Source organism: Dromiciops gliroides, chromosome 1 (genome assembly GCF_019393635.1).
Source record: "Dromiciops gliroides isolate mDroGli1 chromosome 1, mDroGli1.pri, whole genome shotgun sequence".
NCBI lineage: Eukaryota > Metazoa > Chordata > Mammalia > Microbiotheria > Microbiotheriidae > Dromiciops > Dromiciops gliroides.
In genome coordinates, this window is record NC_057861.1 from 533316733 (window position 1) to 533334748 (window position 18016).

An 18016-nucleotide genomic window follows, 5' to 3' on the forward strand; every position below is an offset into this window, starting at 1 on the left:
ATAAAGCACTGGCCCTGGATTCAGGAGGACCTGAGTTCAAATCCAGCCTCAGCCACTTGACACTTACTAGCTGTGTGACCCTGGGCAAGTCACTTAACCCCAATTGCCTCACCCAAAAAAAAAATCTATCTGGTTTCTGTTTTAGAAGACACCAGTTACAGAAAGTGACAGCTACTGTCATTGGGGATTCTAAGCTATCATTAAAAGACATTCAGTTTGAGGGGCATCCAGGTGGTGCAGTGGATAGAGCACAGGCCCTGTGTTCAGCAGGACCTGAGTTCAAATGTGACCTCAGACACTTAACACTTATTAGCTGTGTGACCCTGGACAAGTCACTTAACCCCAATTGCCTCACCAAAAAAAAAAAAAAAAAGACATTCAGTTTGGAAGCATATTCAAAGCTTCTTCTTTAATTCAACTAGAAACATTAAAATATAAATATTTCTCTAGCCTAAAGCCCCTTTTCTAGATATTTCCTTAAAAGCATAGGTAATAGGTGGAAAACAAAAGACCTTTCTTAGGAAAATATTCATTTTTCCATAAGTGAAATAAAAAGTTTCCATATTCCCAAAGGGTAGAAATAACAAAGATACTTCCAGTTCCATTAAAATCATTGCCTTCTCCACCTTCTGAAGTGAATGGGTCATTGACATATCTAAGGGCAATCTTCTCTTTCTCCATCCTACTGACCCTTTGCTTACTCCATGAAAACAGGAAAGAAGTACTCAAGGAAGGAGCTGAATAATGACTATTCTTCTGGCATATTGGCCCCAAATCATATTTTTACATATTATGATCTTTCTATTTTTCAAGATTCCTATAAATATTACTCAAACCTTCTTGTAGAAGACCATAACTTCTATGATGATTGATTATAATGGCAAAATGTATGGTATCTACTATGCTGGGCTTTTATGAAGAAAATTCTCTGTCAAGCTTAAGATACTATAAAGGTTCCTATCAGGAAAATCTGGAAAGACCTACATGAACTGAAGCAGAGTGAAATGTACTGTATACAAAATAACAGCAATAGTGGGGGATGATCTGCTGGGAAGCATGTGCTTATTTTCAGCAAGGCAATGATCCAATATAACCCTGAAAGACTTATGAAGATTGCAGCTCATTTACAAAGAAAGAACTGATAGTATCTGAAAACAGATGGAAACACATTTAAAATTTTTTTTTCATTTCCTCTTTGACAATTCCTTAATCTGAAGTTTTGTTTTTTTGTTTTTTGACTGTTTTCTCTCACAACTAGCTAATATGGGAATTTTTCTATGACTACTCATGTATAACTTATTTTGAATTGATTGAGTTCTTGTGAGTGGGGGGTAGGAATAGAGGGGGGAAGAGAAGTTGGAACACAAAGTTTTTTTAAAAATTGATGTTAAAATTTTGTTTTTACATATATTTTGGAAAACAAAATTCTATTCAGAATAAAAAAAAAGAAGACCATAACTTCGAGTTGGGGGGCGGGGGAGGGCTTGGCCAATTTGTACATCTTTCTCTAAGCTAGAAAATGATTGGATATTATTTTAAATTTTTATTATTTCTAGCCAGCTTATATCTAAAATGAATAATATAGTATTAAAATGTTTTCTTTAATAGAAGCTATTAGTCTTCTTTACCATCAAAGACCAAAGATCAATCTGTTAGTGTTGTTTTTTTCCAGAAACAAACTTTCCAGAGAAGTTCAAGAATTCCTCAAACCCATTAAAGCACAAAGTCCTTGTAAACCCATGGCTTAAGGAGAAAGAAAACTACCTCAGAGGAAACTCAAGAGTTACCTATTTGGTCAAAATTGAGAAGCAAATCACTACTAGACAATTTACTTGGGCAATTAAATTCTACTGTCATTTACAGAGAACCACAGTAGCAGGTAAACCACTCTTCACAAAGGAAATCATATTCAGCCCAGAACATGAATCCCCTTTAATATATCCCCAACAAGTGGTCACCAAGCTTTCACTTGAAAACTTCAATGAAGAGGAACCCACTCTCTCTACCTAATCCACTTTTTTTTTTTGAGGCAATCTGGGTCAAGTGACCTACCCAGGGTCACATAGTTAGTAATTGTCTGAGGCTGAATTTGAACTCAGATCTTCCTGACTCCAGGGCTAGTGCTCTATCCACTGAGCCACCTAGTTGCCCCCTCCTAATTCACTTTTTTTTTTAATTTTTAAAAAAATTTTTTTTAATGTATGAGGTATTTTATTTTTTCCGTTACATGTAAAGATAGTTCTCAACTTTTGTTTATACATGCTTTACAATTTCAGATTTTTCTCCCTCCCTCCCCTCCCTCCCCCCTCCCCTAGACAGCAGGTAATCTGATATAGGATATATCTATATATCTCTATACTAATTCACTTTTGAACAGGATGAATTGTGAAGTTTTTCCTTACATCATACTGTAACCTGCCTCTCTGCAACTTCCCTCCATTCTTCCTTTTGCCCCCTAAAACCAGGCACAAGTCTCACTCCTCTCCCACCAGAGCACTCTTCAAAACTTTGAAGATAGATATCATGTCCCTCCACCCACCCCTAAGTCTTCTTTTTAAATTAAATATTCTCAATTTCTTCCAGTGATCTTCATATGGTATGGCCTTGAGGCTGCTCCCAATCTCGGTTGCCCTTCCCTGGATTCACTCCAAATTGTCAACGTCCTTCTTGAAATGTGGTATCTGGAACTGAACATGGTGCTCTGGATGTGGACAAGGCATGGCACAGCAAAATCATCATCTTTTGTGCTTTGGATGCTAGGCTTCTTTTAAAGAGTTCTAAAACTTTATCAGCTTTTTCAGCTGCTAAGTGGAATTGACTTTGTAGTCCAACAAATAGTTCGCTAAAATTTCCAGATCTGTTCCATCTTGAATTTGTGAATCTGATTTGTTTTACCCAAGTGTAGGACTTGAGTTTATCTCTATTAAATTACATTCTGTTATGTCTGACCCATAATTCTGGCCCGTTGAGATTTTTTGGAATCTGACTTTGTCATCCGACTTTATAGCTACCCTTCCTTGTTAATCTGATGCTCCAGGAATCCAAGAATCTTCATATTTTGATCCACCATCCCTATCTTGGTGCAATAGAAAGATCACCAAAGTAGGAGTCAGAAGAACTGGGTTCTATTGCCAGCTCCACCACTATTGGTTGTCCAACTTTGGGCAGGTCACTTCCCTTCTCTGAGACTTAGTTTCCTTGTATGTTAAAATTATGGGATTGGGCTACCAGATCCTCGAGGTGCCTTCCAATCACTAAAATTGGATAGAATCAACAATTCTATCCAACCTTATTAATGTACTAGATACTGTAAGTGAAACAAAGAAATTTAAGACATTACAACACCTTGCTGCAAGGTGTTAGTTGAGGGTCAGTCTAGGTGGAGATCAATAGAAATACTTTAAAAGTTTAATGATGAAAAAAAAAATTTAAAAAGGGGCAGCTAGGTGGCACAGTGGATAGAACACCGGCCCTGGAGTCAGGAGTACCTGGGTTCAAATCCGGCCTCAGACACTTAACACTTACTAGCTGTGTGACCCTGGGCAAGTCACTTAACCCCAACTGCCTCACTAAAAAAAAAAAAAAAAAAAAGTTTAATGACAGGGGCAGCTAGGTGGCGCAGTGGATAGAGTACTGGCCCTGGAGTCAGGAGTACATGGGTTCAAATCCAGCCTCAGACACTTAACACTTACTAGCTGTGTGACCCTAGGCAAGTCACTTAACCCCAATTGCCTCACTAAAAATAAAAAAAAAGTTTAATGACAGCATAAGGGTTAAATAATAACATGAGCTATGTCACTTAACAATATATGTATAATCTATTATAAAGTGAGTAGTATACAGACAGTTAGGTGGCGCAGTAGATAGAGCACCAGCCCTGGATTCAGGAGGACCTGAGTTAAAATCTGACCTCAGACACTTGACACTTACTAGCTGTGTGACCCCAATTGCCTCACCCCCCCCAAAACAAGGTAAGTGGTATAGTCTATAAGAACAACAAAATTGAGAGGAGTCAGATATCTACATTCCTCTTACAACCTGGCCCCGGACTATCTTTTAGACTTCTTTTATACTATGCCCTGCACTCTATGGGCCAACTAAACTGGCCTCTTTTTCTTTTTTCACACCTATCATTCCATCTCCTATTTCTGTGCCTTTCCATTGGCCATCTCCCATGCCTGATGTCTACTCCTTCCTGGCCTCCACCTTTTAGAGTCCCTGTCTTCCTTCAAACAAAGCTCGACAGTTCTTTTTGTGGTGGCTAAGAATTGGAAATCAAAGGGATGCCCATCAAATGGGGAATGGCTAAACAAGCTGTGGTATATGATGATGATGGAGTATTATTGTGCTATAAGAAATGACAAGCAGAATGATTTCAAAGCTTGGAAAGTCTTATATGAAATGATGTATAGAGAAGTGAGCAGAACCATTGTGCACAGTGACAGCAATATTGTTAGATGAAGAACTGTGAAGACTTAACTATTTTCAGCAATACAATGATCCAAGACAATCCCAAAGGAACAGTGAGGAAGCATACTATCCACCCCCAGAGAAAGAACTGATATTGATTGAACACAGACTGAAACATGCTTTTTTTCACTTTCTTTCATTTTTTTCTTTTATTCAAGTTTTCTTGTACAAAATGACTAATATGGAAATGTTTTACATAATAGCACATGTATAACTCATATCTGATTGCTTACCACCTCCGGGAGGGGGGAGGAGAAAGAGGGAAAGAGGGATAGAATTTGGAACTCAAAACTTTAAATAAATATGTTTGTTATTATTAAAAATAATAAGATAGGGGCAGCTAGATGGCTCAGTGGATAAAGTACCAGCCCTGGATTCAGGAGGACCTGAGTTCAAATCCGACCTCAGATACTTGACACTTACCAGCTGTGTGACCCTGGGAAATTCACTTAACCCTCATTGCCCCACAAAAAAAAAAAAAAAAAAACAGAAGAAGAAGAAGAAGAAGAAGATAGGGGCAGCTAGGTGGTGCAGTGGATAGAGAACCGGCCCTGGATTCAGAAGGACCTGAGTTCAAATCCAGCCTCAGACACTTAACAATTACTAGCTGTGTGACCCTGGGCAAGTCACTTAACCCCAATTGCCTTACCAAAATAATAATAATAATAATAAGATAAAAGGGAATAATAAAAATAAATAAATGAACATTTGTTGACTTGCTAAAAAAAAAGAAAAAAAACAAAAGCTCAATCACCACACTATCTCTACATGAAGAATTTCCTGATTCTCTTAATGGTTAGTGTCCTTCCTCCCCCAATTACCTTATATTTCACTCCCTTATTCATTGTATAGTTGTAAGACTGAATGTTTCCACAGACATTCCTATTAATGAAATCACAGAAGGCACAGAAACCTTAATTGATATCAATCAATAAGCAGAGTAAATTAGGTATTAAGGAATTTTCCTTTAATCTCATCACAATGCAAGGACAAACTTTTTTTTTTTTTTTTAGTGAGGCAATTGGGGTTAAGTGACTTGCCCAGGGTCACACAGCCAGTAAGTGTTAAGTGTCTGAGGTCGGATTAGAACTCAGGTCCTCCTGAATCCAGGGCCAGTGCTCTATCCACTGTGCCACCTAGCTGCCCCAGGACAAACTCTTAATTAAAAGGCTTATAAGACTTTGGGCCATTTGGGGCTTATTGATTAACTAATTTATTAGACTGGGAAATTCCCAGTAGTCCCCAATCATGCTGGTCTCATTATAGTTCCCAAAGACACTGGGCCCAGTCCTACTTCTGAGCTTTTATTCGTGCTATTTCCTCACTTTTCTCTGTACCAAAAGAAAGTCCAACCACTATAAAGAACCCAGCTTGTAAAATCATCAGAAAGAGCTATAGGATATCTGAGAGAGTCAAAGTTCAACCTCACAGTTTCCAGATTATGAAACTGAGACCAAGGGAAGTTAGGTGACTTGCCCTAGGTAGTAAACATCAGAGGCATAATTTGAACCCAAGCCCTCTGACTCTAAGTCCAACAAACTTCTCACTGTGCTCCTTGGAAGGGACCTCAGAGGTTAGTTCTAAAGTTGGAAGAGCCTTTAGAAGTCATCTTGTCCAAACCCCTCATTTTACAGATGAGGCACGTAAGACCCAGAGAGGTGAAAAGACTTGTCCAGAGTCACAAAGGTAGTAAGTGAAAGAGCTGGAATTTGAACTGAGGTCCCATGACTCCAAGATCAACACTGCCCTTTTCACTGCCACTTACCACGCTGCCTCCCAATTTAGTTTTACACTCGTTTGTTGAGCCCCTACTGTGTTCAAGCAGCTCTGCTTAGCACTGGGGTCATAAAGAAAGATATGATCATCTCTGTCCTCAAAGAGCTTACCTTGTCCAGGAAGGATATGACAACCCCTACCTGAGCATGACCCCTCTCTCTAGTTCTCCTTCCTCCGCAAAGTGTTCTCCAACCTCTCCAGCTCAGGCCAAGCTCTCCCTGCTCTGAACTCCCAGAGATATGAACATCTGTTGCCCTAGACATTTCTAAAACGAGAGTGAGTCAGATAAACAAGGTAAACCAGTCTTACCCTGAGGGAGTTAAACATCACTGAGTGGAGCAGAAGTAGACGATTTAGGGTCCCCTCCTCTAATTCTTGAGAATAAAGTCGATATCTCTTTTCCAGTGGCTCTGGTACAGGAATCCAGTTACCTATATCACATCCCAGAAAAGTAAAGATGTTCCAATAAAAGATAAAAAAGAAAAAAAAATCAAGTGAGGTATCCATGCTATAGTTGTTCCTCCCTAAAAAGATTATAAGCGATGTGAGGACAGAGGGCGGGTCTTTTCATGGAACTTGTTCAAAAGTCTACTGAGATCCCAAGATCAAACGGAGTATGCCCACATCTGCACCATTATAGAACTTCAAAAATTTCAACCAAATTTGGCAAAGCAGGACTCTGTTAAGTAATGGCAACACACAGACAAATGGAGACAAAAGACTGTGGGTTACTGTGCCCCAATTTCTATACCCAGAGACCTCTCCCTAAAAGTTGATCATCCTGTAGCCTTAAACAAAGCTGTACCTGGCCACTATCACAACAAGGTCACTTCATAAACATTATGCCTATGAATTTATCTTGTGAGTTATGGGATAAACACAGTCTTCAGGCACAGTTCTCATAAGCAGTTGTTTTCTCATTAAAGCAGTTCTCCAAACTGCAGAGCATCCCCCTGCCTGGAAAGGACTGGGATTCTGGAATGGGGATGAGGGAAGTATGAAGCAATGGCCAACATTATTGAATAAATTTGAGTACAACTCAGCACAAATACATCCATCTTAAAAAATGAAAACAAAGTTCACATCAAAGGCACAGGATCTCCAGATGGAATGTAAGTTCATTGAGAGTAGGCAGTTTTGTTCTTTGTATTTGTACCCATAGTGCCTAGCACAAATTAGACACTTAATAGAGGCTTATTGATTGTTCAAAAGTCCACAGATCTAGATTTGGAAGGGACCTTAGAGGTCACCTAAGATTAATTCACTCATGTTATAGGTGTTGCTAACTTACTAAACTTAGACTAAACGGGCTGTTTTCATTCACCTCCAACTCTTCATGACTCTATTTGGGGTTTTCTTGGCAAAGATACTGGAGCAGTTTGTCACTTCCTTCTGCATCTCATTTTACAAATGAGGAAACTGAGGCAAGCAGGATTAAGTGACTTGACCAGGGTCACACAGTTACTAAGTGTCTAAAGCCAAATGTGAACTTCGGAAGATGAGTCTTCTTGACTCCAGGCCTGGTGTTCTATCCACTGTACTAAACTTGCTGAATTCACTCCAAAAAAATAAATGCAACCCAGAAATTATTTGATATAGTGTACACAAATAGGGGGACAAATTTGAAAACTTGTTTGTGTGTTGTTATAAATATTGTAATAAATTCTTGGTTGGGGGCAGCTAGGTGGTGCAGTGGATAGGCCCTGGATTCAAGAGGACCTGAGTTCAAATGCGGCCTCAGACACTTAACACTTAACTAGCTGTGTGGCCCTGGGCAAGTCACTTAACCCTAATTGCCTCACCAATAAATAAATAAATTGATTGATAGATAGATAGATAAATTCTTGGTTATAATAAAATATGAGCTAAGAAGATTATTCCCATAGATTTTTTTTTTAATCAAGTGGTGGTGGTGTGTGGCCATCATTGCATAAAAATTTTTAAATTACTGCCTTAGGGAAAAGTAGTGCATGAGGGAGGAAGAGGAGGGAAAGAGGAAACTTGGGGGGAGGGGGGGGGCAGGGTTAGACTAGGTGAGAAAGTGATGCAGTCGGCCAAAAGTTAGAGATGTTTTTTCACTACAGTCAAAACACATGATCATGCAGGTTGTAACTTCAGGGGTCTGAGGTAGGCTTCTGTCCAAAATGACCTTGCTCACTCAGTGGATGATGCCTGAAAATTTAATGTTTTTTCCCCCTTTTCCTTTGACTTCAGAGGAATCAAACTCACAGAGGGCCAGCAGTCTGTAGCACTTACTGGTGCTGCCTGAAGCAGATTAAAACTTAATTGGGGGGCAGCTAGGTGGCGCAGTGGATAAAGCACCGGCCCTGGAGTCAGGAGTACCTGAGTTCAAATCCAGCCTCAGACACTTAACACTTACTAGCTGTGTGACCCTGGGCAAGTCACTTAACCCCAATTGCCTCACTAAAAAAAACAAACAAACAAACAAAAAAATTTAATTGGGGGGGGCGGGGCAGCTAGGTGGCACAGTGGATAGAGCACCAGCCCTGGATTCAGAAGGACCTGAGTTCAAATCTGGCCTCAGACACTTAACACTTACTAGCTGTGTGACCCTGGGCAAGTCACTTAACCCCAATTGCCTCAAAAAAAAAAAAACTTAATTGGAAAGTGTTTAACAAAATTAATAAAAATACAGTAAAACATTGTTAATGTTAATTTGTGGTTTTCTAAGTCAATATCCAGTCCACAGGGATTCCCTTCTATATGAATTTGACATCACTTCTAGAACATTCAAACGAAAATATTGTCAATCTAAGACTACTTAAGAGAAGCTCAGTTTCCAGGAACAGGGCATAATAGGACCCACTGTTCTTTGCCCTGGCTCTTTGTTGTTGGTTCTAAGCACTCTGTGTTAGAAATGACACCGATAAGCTAGAGAGTATGCAGAGGAGAGCATTGAAAATGGTGAAGGCTTCATGTCCATGCTATGAAGAATAGTTTAAAGGAATTGAAGGTATGGTAGGTGGTACAGTGGATGGAGTGCTGGGCCTTGCGTCAGGAAGGACCTGAATTCAAATCTGGCCTCAGGCACTTCCTAACTGCATGACCCTGGGCAAGTCACTTCACAATGTTTGCCTCAGTTTCCTCATCTGTAAAATGATCTGGAGAAAGAAATGGCAAACCACTCCAGTATCTTTGTCAAGATAACCCCAAGTGGGGTCACAAAACGTTGTCCACAGCTGAACAAAAAGAAGCCTGAAGAAGAGGGTATAGTAGAACATTTATACAGGGTATCTATTGCACTAAGACTTTGGGGTATTGTGCATTTATATCTTTACCAGATTCTTCTCTAAAAGCAGGCTTTTAAAAAGTCATACTTGAAGCAAAAAGGACAAGGAAGATATGAGCCTACTGCTAGGAGAAGATGATATATTAACAGATGAACAAAAGAAAACAGAACAGCTCAATTCCTATTTTGTTGAATTGAACTCTTTTCTAGTGAGCACAATAATATTCAGAGAGAAGGACAAATGTTGGAAAGAGGAAATTGAAGTCCAAGAAAACTGAGCAGACAATAGAGAAGTATCTAGTTGCTTTAAAGTTATACAGCTCAGAAAAATTGTATCCCAGAGTACTGAAATGATAATAATAATAAATTTACATAGTGCTTTAAATTCTGCAAAGAATTTTATGAATATGATCTCATTTTATTTTTACAACAATCCTGGGAGGCAGGCACTATTTTTATCTCCATTTTACAGATAAGGAAACTGAGGCAGACAAAAGTTAAGCGACTTGTCCAGGGTCACAAAGTCATTACGTGTCTGAGGTTGGATTTGAACTCGCATATTCCTAATTTGAAAGATCTTACATATATAATCAAGTAACCACTGTCATCCAGAAAATGAAATTTAACAGAGATAAAGTCCTTTCATTTAGCTTCATTTGAAACTAACCCAATAATCATATCTTGTATTTTATATAGCACCTTATAATTACAAAGTGATTTCATATTATATAATATATTATAATAATGTTATATTGTCTTTCTAAATTTGAGGTGGGGAGGAGGTGGAAGGATAGAAGATAGATCTTCATGATTGATTCAAACAAAATTCAATTTTAAAAATACTGAAAAAAACAACTACCTGAAAATAGAATGAGCTCTCTTAACAAAGCTATAATTAGCTCCTCATTGCATGAAGTATTAAACACACAGATGACTCTCCATCAGTGTAGTACTGTAAAGCCATTTCCAGATGACCTCTAAGGTCTATACCAACTCTAAGATTCTACAATTCTATAATAGTGGAAGAAGAAGGTATTCAGCGTGTGGGGAGAAGGCAGGGAGAGAAAAACATTACCAAAGTTAGAAATGAGATGCAGAAAGTTATAATCAGCGGCACCAAAGAACGAATTTGCCTGAGGAAGACATGAGAAAAATACTTCTCTCTCCCTTCTTTGAAGAAGTGAGAGGCTGTGGGTGTCATGCTCATATGTTGGTTAGATTTGCTCTACTGCTTTGTTTTTCATTTTTATTTTCTGTTTAAAGGGATAGCTCAGGGGTCAGCTAGGTGGCCCAGTAGATAAAAGCACCAGCCCTGGATTCAGGAGGACCTGAGTTCAAATGTGACCTCAAACACTTGACACTCACTAGCTGTGTTACACTGGACAATTACTTAACCCTCATTGCCCCGGCAAAAGGGGGGGATAGCTCAATGGACTGGGAATAGAAGAGGGATATATTCAGGAAAGAAGGGGGTATAAAAACATTCATAATATTTTTTTTGAAAAAGAAGTTTGCCTAGAGTTGGCCCTACCATTCAATAAAAGATGACCCTTTACTAAAACAGAGGGCAAATCAGATGTAAGCACCTGGATGGTAGAGCCTGTTTTTTTTTTTCATTTTGTCTTTGTGTCTACAATGTCTGATACAGGGGCTGTCTTGTAACTTATATAATTTATATATTAATAAATATATAATAATTAATAAATTTTCACGGAATTATTGGATGGATGGAGAGTGCACAAAAGGGAAAGGACTTAATTCAGAGCTCTTAAGTAATCAGTTTACATTCCTCATAAAGTTTGAAAATGTACTTTTGCATCATTGATTTATGATTTTGAGGGGAAATATGGTGAAAGTTTTCCTTCCTTGCCCTTCACCCTCCCAGACAGCGCCATCTCTTGCTTTCCCCAAAGTATTTTCTCGGAATGAAGTCATTAACCTTGGTTTGCTGCATCTTTTCCAAATGGTTGTCATGGCCACTGATGTTAGGTCACTAATGGAAGGATTAAGACACAGGAAAAAAAAAATGCCCAGCCCAAGCAACTGAAGACTAAAATGTGAAGAAAGGGAAATACTCAGAATGTGACTCGCATGGAGGCTGCCCGAGCTGATAACACCCTTCCAATGTGCACAGTGAAAGCCAAAGTATTTAACTGACTTTAAAAGCTGGCTCTTTGTTAAACGGGTCTGAGCTTTACCCTTGATCAGCTCCCGCTGCTGCTGGATGATTTCCTCACAGAGAAGCCTGTGCTGATGGTACCGCTGGATCACAAAATCCTTCTGGCACAAAAGGTTCTTCTGGTACAAGTTGTTTGCCTGGAGCTCTGTGTTCTCCACCTCCAGCTCATGAGCTTTACAGAGAAGCCTCAGCACCTCCCTCTGGTCCTTGTTAATTATTTGTTTGGGTAACAATTTCTCCATCTGGGACGCTTTCTTCTTGGCATTGGCTAAGCGTTGCTCCAGCCCAGCCTATGGAGGAAAGCAAGAGTTTGGAGGGAGATGAATCACAGCAAGTCTGAGAGCATTGTTTGGGTAAATTGGATTGATTTGCATCCACAACTTTGATTCAGATATCTGGTTGGGAAGCTCAAATGTGTTCATACTTATATGCATCATCTGTTATTATGGTATTTTTTATATTTAATATATTTTGTTATTTCCTCAATGAGAGGTAGGGTGTGAGGGTGGCAGGAGTAGAAAGAGGTGGTTTCAGAGTCAGGGAGAGGGGGCAGCTAGGTGGCACAATGGATAAAGCACTGGTCCTGGATTCAGGAGGATCTGAGTTCAAATCCGGCCTCAGACACTTGACACTTACTAGCTGTGTGACCCTGGGCAAGTCTCTTAAACCTCATTGCCCTGCAAAAACAAAAACAGAGTCAGGGACAGCTGGGTCGAGGTCCCCCTCTGACACACGCTAGCTGCATGACTCTTGGCAAGTCAGCTAATCTCTGTGTACTAAGAGAGACAAGAGCTCTTAGCCTAGATCAGTGGATGGATTTGACAGGGTTTGTAAACTCAGGGAAAAAAATTTTTTTCACTGAATTTGGACTGAAATTTAGCATTTTCTTCAATTATTTAAAAACATTATTCTGAGAAGGGATCCATAGGCTTCAACACATTGCCAAAGAAGTCCAAGACATACTAAAAGGTTAAGAAACTGCTCTGGGAATCTGGAAAGACTTAGGTAGACTGATGCTGAGTGAAGTGAGCAAAACCAGGAGAACACTGTACACAGTAACAGCAATATTGTGTGATGATCAACTGTGATAGACTTGGCTCTTCTCAGCACTGCAATGACCCAAGACAATTCCAAAGAACTCATGATAGAAAATGTTCTCCACATCCAGAACATGACTAATGCAGAAATGTGTTCAATGTGATTATGCATACATGGCCTATATTGGACTGCTTTCTGTCTTGGGGAGGGGGGAGGAAAGCAAGGAGGGGAGAAAAATTTGGAACTAAAAATCTTATGAAAACAAATGTTGAAAACTATTTTTACATGTAACTGGAAAATAATGAAGTACTTTTATGATTTAAAAAATAAGATTTTTAAAAATAATAATAAATAAAAAAGAAAGAAACTGTTCTGGGGCAATAAATTGCAGAACAGGTTTTGATTAGTATTTCTAGAGCAAAAAGACCTGGAGTGCTTCATACCAATAAAATTACAGGTATAGCAAAAAAGAACAGTGGCAGTAACAATATAAACTTGTTATCTGGGCTGCTTAAAAATCAGAGAAACTAGATCTTGATGTATAAGCTACAACAGCAGTTGCCAACCTTTTCAGGTATGAGCACCCCTTTTTATGTCAAATAATTTCACAGACTGTCCTTCCCCCCTCCCCATAATAGTTTTACTAGTAGCATCCATTGATGCTAAGTTGTTTTTAACTAGTATAGTGATAAGCCTTCACAGCAGCTCAATTTGGTTACTGATTAATAATATTCTGAGAGGCAGAAGAGTTGGTATAGTGGCTAGGAAACAGGACTTGGAGTCAGTAAGACCTGAGTTCAAATCCTACCTCAGACACTTACTACCTGTGTGACCCTGAACAAGTCACTTAACCTGTCTATACCTTAGTTTCTTCCTCTGCAAAAATAAAAAGGCTGGATTTGATGGTCTTTAAGGCTCTTTCCATCTCTAAATCTATTTTGATTGACCCATATATCTAAAGTGTTCCCACAAAATCACTAACTGCTGGGACAGAGCAGATTGAGACATATACATATATCTACATATACACATATATACATAAATATACACATACATATGTGCAGACTTACATGTATACACACTGCATACATATATGTATGTGTACATGTGTGTATACATGTGCATGTATGTATATGTGTGTGCATATGTATATATGGACAAGGCCAGTGAAGGAATTTGTTTTGCTTAATGTTGCAGATTTGTGGCAAGAATTTTGTTTTTCTTTCTTTTTCCAATGAGGGTAGAGTGGTAGGGAGAGAGAATGGATTTCATTACTTAAAAAAAACCCATAAAATGTAATCAGAAATAAAATATATCTTTGATATCATGATCCTATGATTGAAGAAAATACACAATAAGAAAAGTTGTCATGACTTTAAGTTTTAAATAAATTTATATTTTATGACTCTCAAAGCATTTACCTAAATTTGAAAAATAGTCATATACATGAGCATTTTGTGTGTTCAATTCAGAAAAGGTTTGTTTATGTATTGATTTACATATAAACTCACAGACCCCTTGAAATAATTCCCAGACACCCTTCTCCTTCCTCCAACACACATACAACTGGTCCATTGCCTATTGATTGGGAGTCACTAGGTGGCAGAGTGCTAGGCCTGGAACCAGGAAGACCTGAGTTCAAATCCAGCCTCAGACACTTGTTGCTGTTGTTTGTCCTTAGTTCTTGAAAAGGACCATGACACCAGGGTGATGTCATGATTTGCACTGAATTGGATTTAAGTGAGGAAGGGCTATGTAAGGTCCCCAACCTCACTCTCTTCTCCAGAGCCATTTGGGTCCAGTGGCAATATGCGCATCAGGATGACTGGAGATGGCCCTGGATGCTTAAGGCAATTGGGGTTAAGTGACTTGCCCAGGGTCACACAGCTCTTAAGTGTGTGAGGTAAAAGTGGAACTCAGGTCCTCTTGATTCCAGGGTCAGTGCTCTATCTACTGCACCACCTAGCTGCTCCCCTCTGACACTTATTAGCTATGTGACCCTGGGCAAATCATTTCACTTCTGTCTGCCTCAATTTCTTCATCTGGAAAATGGGAATAATAACATCCCCTACCTCCTAGGGATGTTGTGAAGATAAAATGAGATTCCTATTTGTAAAGTGCTTCACAAACCTTAAAGTACTATATAAATGCCATCTTCTTATTAAATAAAACTAAGATACTGGGAGAGCTTTTGTGCTAAAACAAATCTGTGACCTGCAAATCTTTGAAGTTGAATATAATACTTTGCAAGGCATTTTTGGCTCATCCATATAGCTGCTATGTGAGATAAAAGCTGCTCATTTTAACAATGGGAAGTTGCCAAAAACTTTTTTCTCTTTCCTAAAAACACCCCTGTAAGCACTTTAATGAGCAGACTCAAGTATCATCTTGCTTCACTTTTGCTTTTTTTTTCCTCTGTAAATTGTTGGCTTGGTAATTCTCGAAAGCTGCACCAACAGTTAAATGATAACAACGACCAGAGAAATGGCTCATCTTCCCAGGGAAATAGGTGGAGGAGGAATACGTTCTTTGCAAAAAGGGGCATACAGAGATTATTGAAAGCTATGCTTTGTTCCAGCTGCTGGACTGAACTAAAAGATATGAGTAGATCATGTTCTTTTTGGTAACCTGAAAAAGAAGTCAATATCCAGCAACAGGCTCAGAAATTCTTACTAAATTCTCCTAAAAAAAAAAAGTTTTCAGCATAATACCAAGTTTCTTCCTTTTATTTGTAGTTTTTATTTACACATTTTTATTTTATATCACCTTTATTTTTGAATGTATCTCTACCCTTTCCCTATCCAACCAATCAAGAAACATTACTTGAACACTTACCATGTGCTAGGAGCAATACTAAGTACTGAAAGCAAAAACAAAAATAAAATAGTTCCTGCCCTCAAGAAGCTTGCATTCTATAAAGAGAAATAAAATATATGTATTTTACACAAGGCCAATACAAACACAAAAAATATTTACACAAGGCCAGTACAAAACAGACTCAGCGTAACCTTGTATGGAAAGGTACTTGCATGTACAAGGAGCCAGGAAAAGTCTCCTATGGAAAATAACACTTGACTTGAGTCTTGAAGAAAGCCAGAGACTCCAAAAGGTAAGGACATTGCAGGACTGGGAGACAGCTAGTACAAAGACTTGGAAATGGAAGGTGGAGCATCATGTGGGAGGAACAAGAAGTATGGCTGGATCATAAAATATGTGGAAGAGAAACGAGTAAGGAGACTGCAGAGATAGGAGGTGGTCAAGTTGTGAAAAGCTTTCAAAGCCAAAATAAGAGGTTTATATTCGGCCTTAGAAGTGACCGGCAGCCACTGGAGTTTATTGATTAAGAAGGTAACATATTTGGACCTGTGGCTTAGGAAAATTGCTTGGGTGGCTCTGTGGAGGATGAATTAGGTAGGGCTAGGCTTGGGGACAGGAGGAAAGCTATCGCAATAGTCCAAGTAAGGGGTGATGTTGGTTTGAACCACAATGGTGTCTGTGTGGGTGGAAAGAAAGGGAAGGATAGGAGAGATATTAAGGAACTAACAACAATAATTTTGGTAACTAAGTCTTCATGAAATGAAAGAGAGTGAGGAGTCAAGGATGATGCCAAATTTGAGAACCTAAGTGACTAAAAGATAGCAATGCCCTTGAAAGTAATAGCAACAGCTAGGTGGAGCAGTTGATAAAGCACCAGCCCTGGATTCAGGAGGACCTGAGTTCAAATCCAACTTCAGACACTTGACACTTACTAGCTGTGTGACCCTGGGCAAGTCACTTAACCCTCGTTGCCCCAATAGAGAGAGAGAGATGATAGATAGATGAATAAATAAATAGATAAATGAATAGATAAATAAATGGATGGATGGATGAATGAATATATAAATGAATGAATAAATAATTTGGAAAAAAGAAAGTAATAGCAAAGTTGGAGAAAGAGGTGGGTTTGGGGGAGAACAGGATGAGTTCTGTTTTGGATATGGTAAACCGAAGAGGTCTTTGAGATATTTAATTCTTTTTTTTTTTCATATAAATATTTTATTATTTTCCAGTTACATTTAGAGATCGCTTTCAACATTTGTTTCTATAAGATTTCTAGTTTCTAATTTTTCTCCCTCCCTCCCCTCCCTCACCCCTTCCCAAGACAGCAAGTAATCTGATATAGGTTTTATATGTACAATCACATTAAACATACTTCTGCATTAGTCATGCTGTGAAAAAAGAATCAGAGCAAAAAGGTAAAACCTCAAAAAAGAAAAACCACAACAACAACAAAAAAATACTAGAAATAGTATGGTTTGATCTGCATCTAGATTCCACAGTTCTTTTTTTCTGGATTTGGAGAACTTTTTCCATCATGAGTCCTTTGGAACTATCTTGGACCATTGTATTGCTGAGAAGAATCAAGTCTATCACAGTTGATCCACACATAATGTTGTTGCTTTCTGGGTGGGGGAGGCAATTGGGGTTAAGTGACTTGCCCAGGGTCACACAGCTAGTAAGTGTCAAGGGTCCGATGTCGGATTTGAACTCAGGTCCTCCTGAATCCAGGGCCAGTGCTCTATCCACTGCACCACCTAGCTGCCCCCATAATGTTGTTGATACTGTGTACAATGGTTCTGCTCATCTCACTCATCATCAGTTCGTGCAAGTCGTTCCAGGTTTCTCTGAACTGCTCATTGTTTCTTATAGCACAATAGTATTCCATTACATTCATATACTACAACTTGTTCAGCCATTCCCCAATTGATGGGCAACCCCTCAATTTCCAATTCCTTGCCACCACAAAAAGAGCAGCTATAAATATTTTTGTACATGTGGGTCCTTTTCCCTTTTTATGATCTCTTTGGGAAAAAGACCTAATAACTGGGTCGAAGGGTATGCACAGCTTTATAGCCCTTACTGCTCTCCAGAATGGTTGGATCAGTTCACAGCTCCACCAACAATGCATTAGTGTTCCAATTTTTCCACAGCTTCTCCAACATTTATTATTTTCCTTTTTTATCATATTAGCCAATCTGATTGGTGTCAGGTGGTACCTCAGAGTTGTTTTAATCTGCATCTCTCTAATCAATAGTGATTTAGAGCATTTTTTCATATGGCAATAGATAGCTTTGACTTCTTCATCAGAAAACTGCCTGTTCATATCCTTTGACCATTTCTCAATTGGGAAATGACTTGGATTCTTATAAGTTTGATTTAGTTCCTGATATATTTTAGAAATGAGGCCTTTGAGATATTTAGTTCTAAATGTCCATTGGTGGCTGGTAATACAAGACTAGAGCTCAGGAGAGAGACAATGACTA

General features: G+C 38.9%; 1 protein-coding gene across 1 annotated transcript in view; it reads right to left on the reverse strand.

Annotated features, from left to right (window-relative positions):
• LOC122735029 (kinesin-like protein KIF19) overlaps positions 1-18016 on the reverse strand; it is a 109150-nt gene that overhangs the window by 25149 nt on the left and 65985 nt on the right. The window contains exons 13-14 of the mRNA XM_043976278.1: positions 11695-11965; positions 6556-6677 (exon numbers count right to left, since the gene is read on the reverse strand). Of these exons, the coding sequence (XP_043832213.1) occupies positions 6556-6677; positions 11695-11965 (393 nt within the window). The remainder of the gene's footprint in view (positions 1-6555; positions 6678-11694; positions 11966-18016) is intronic.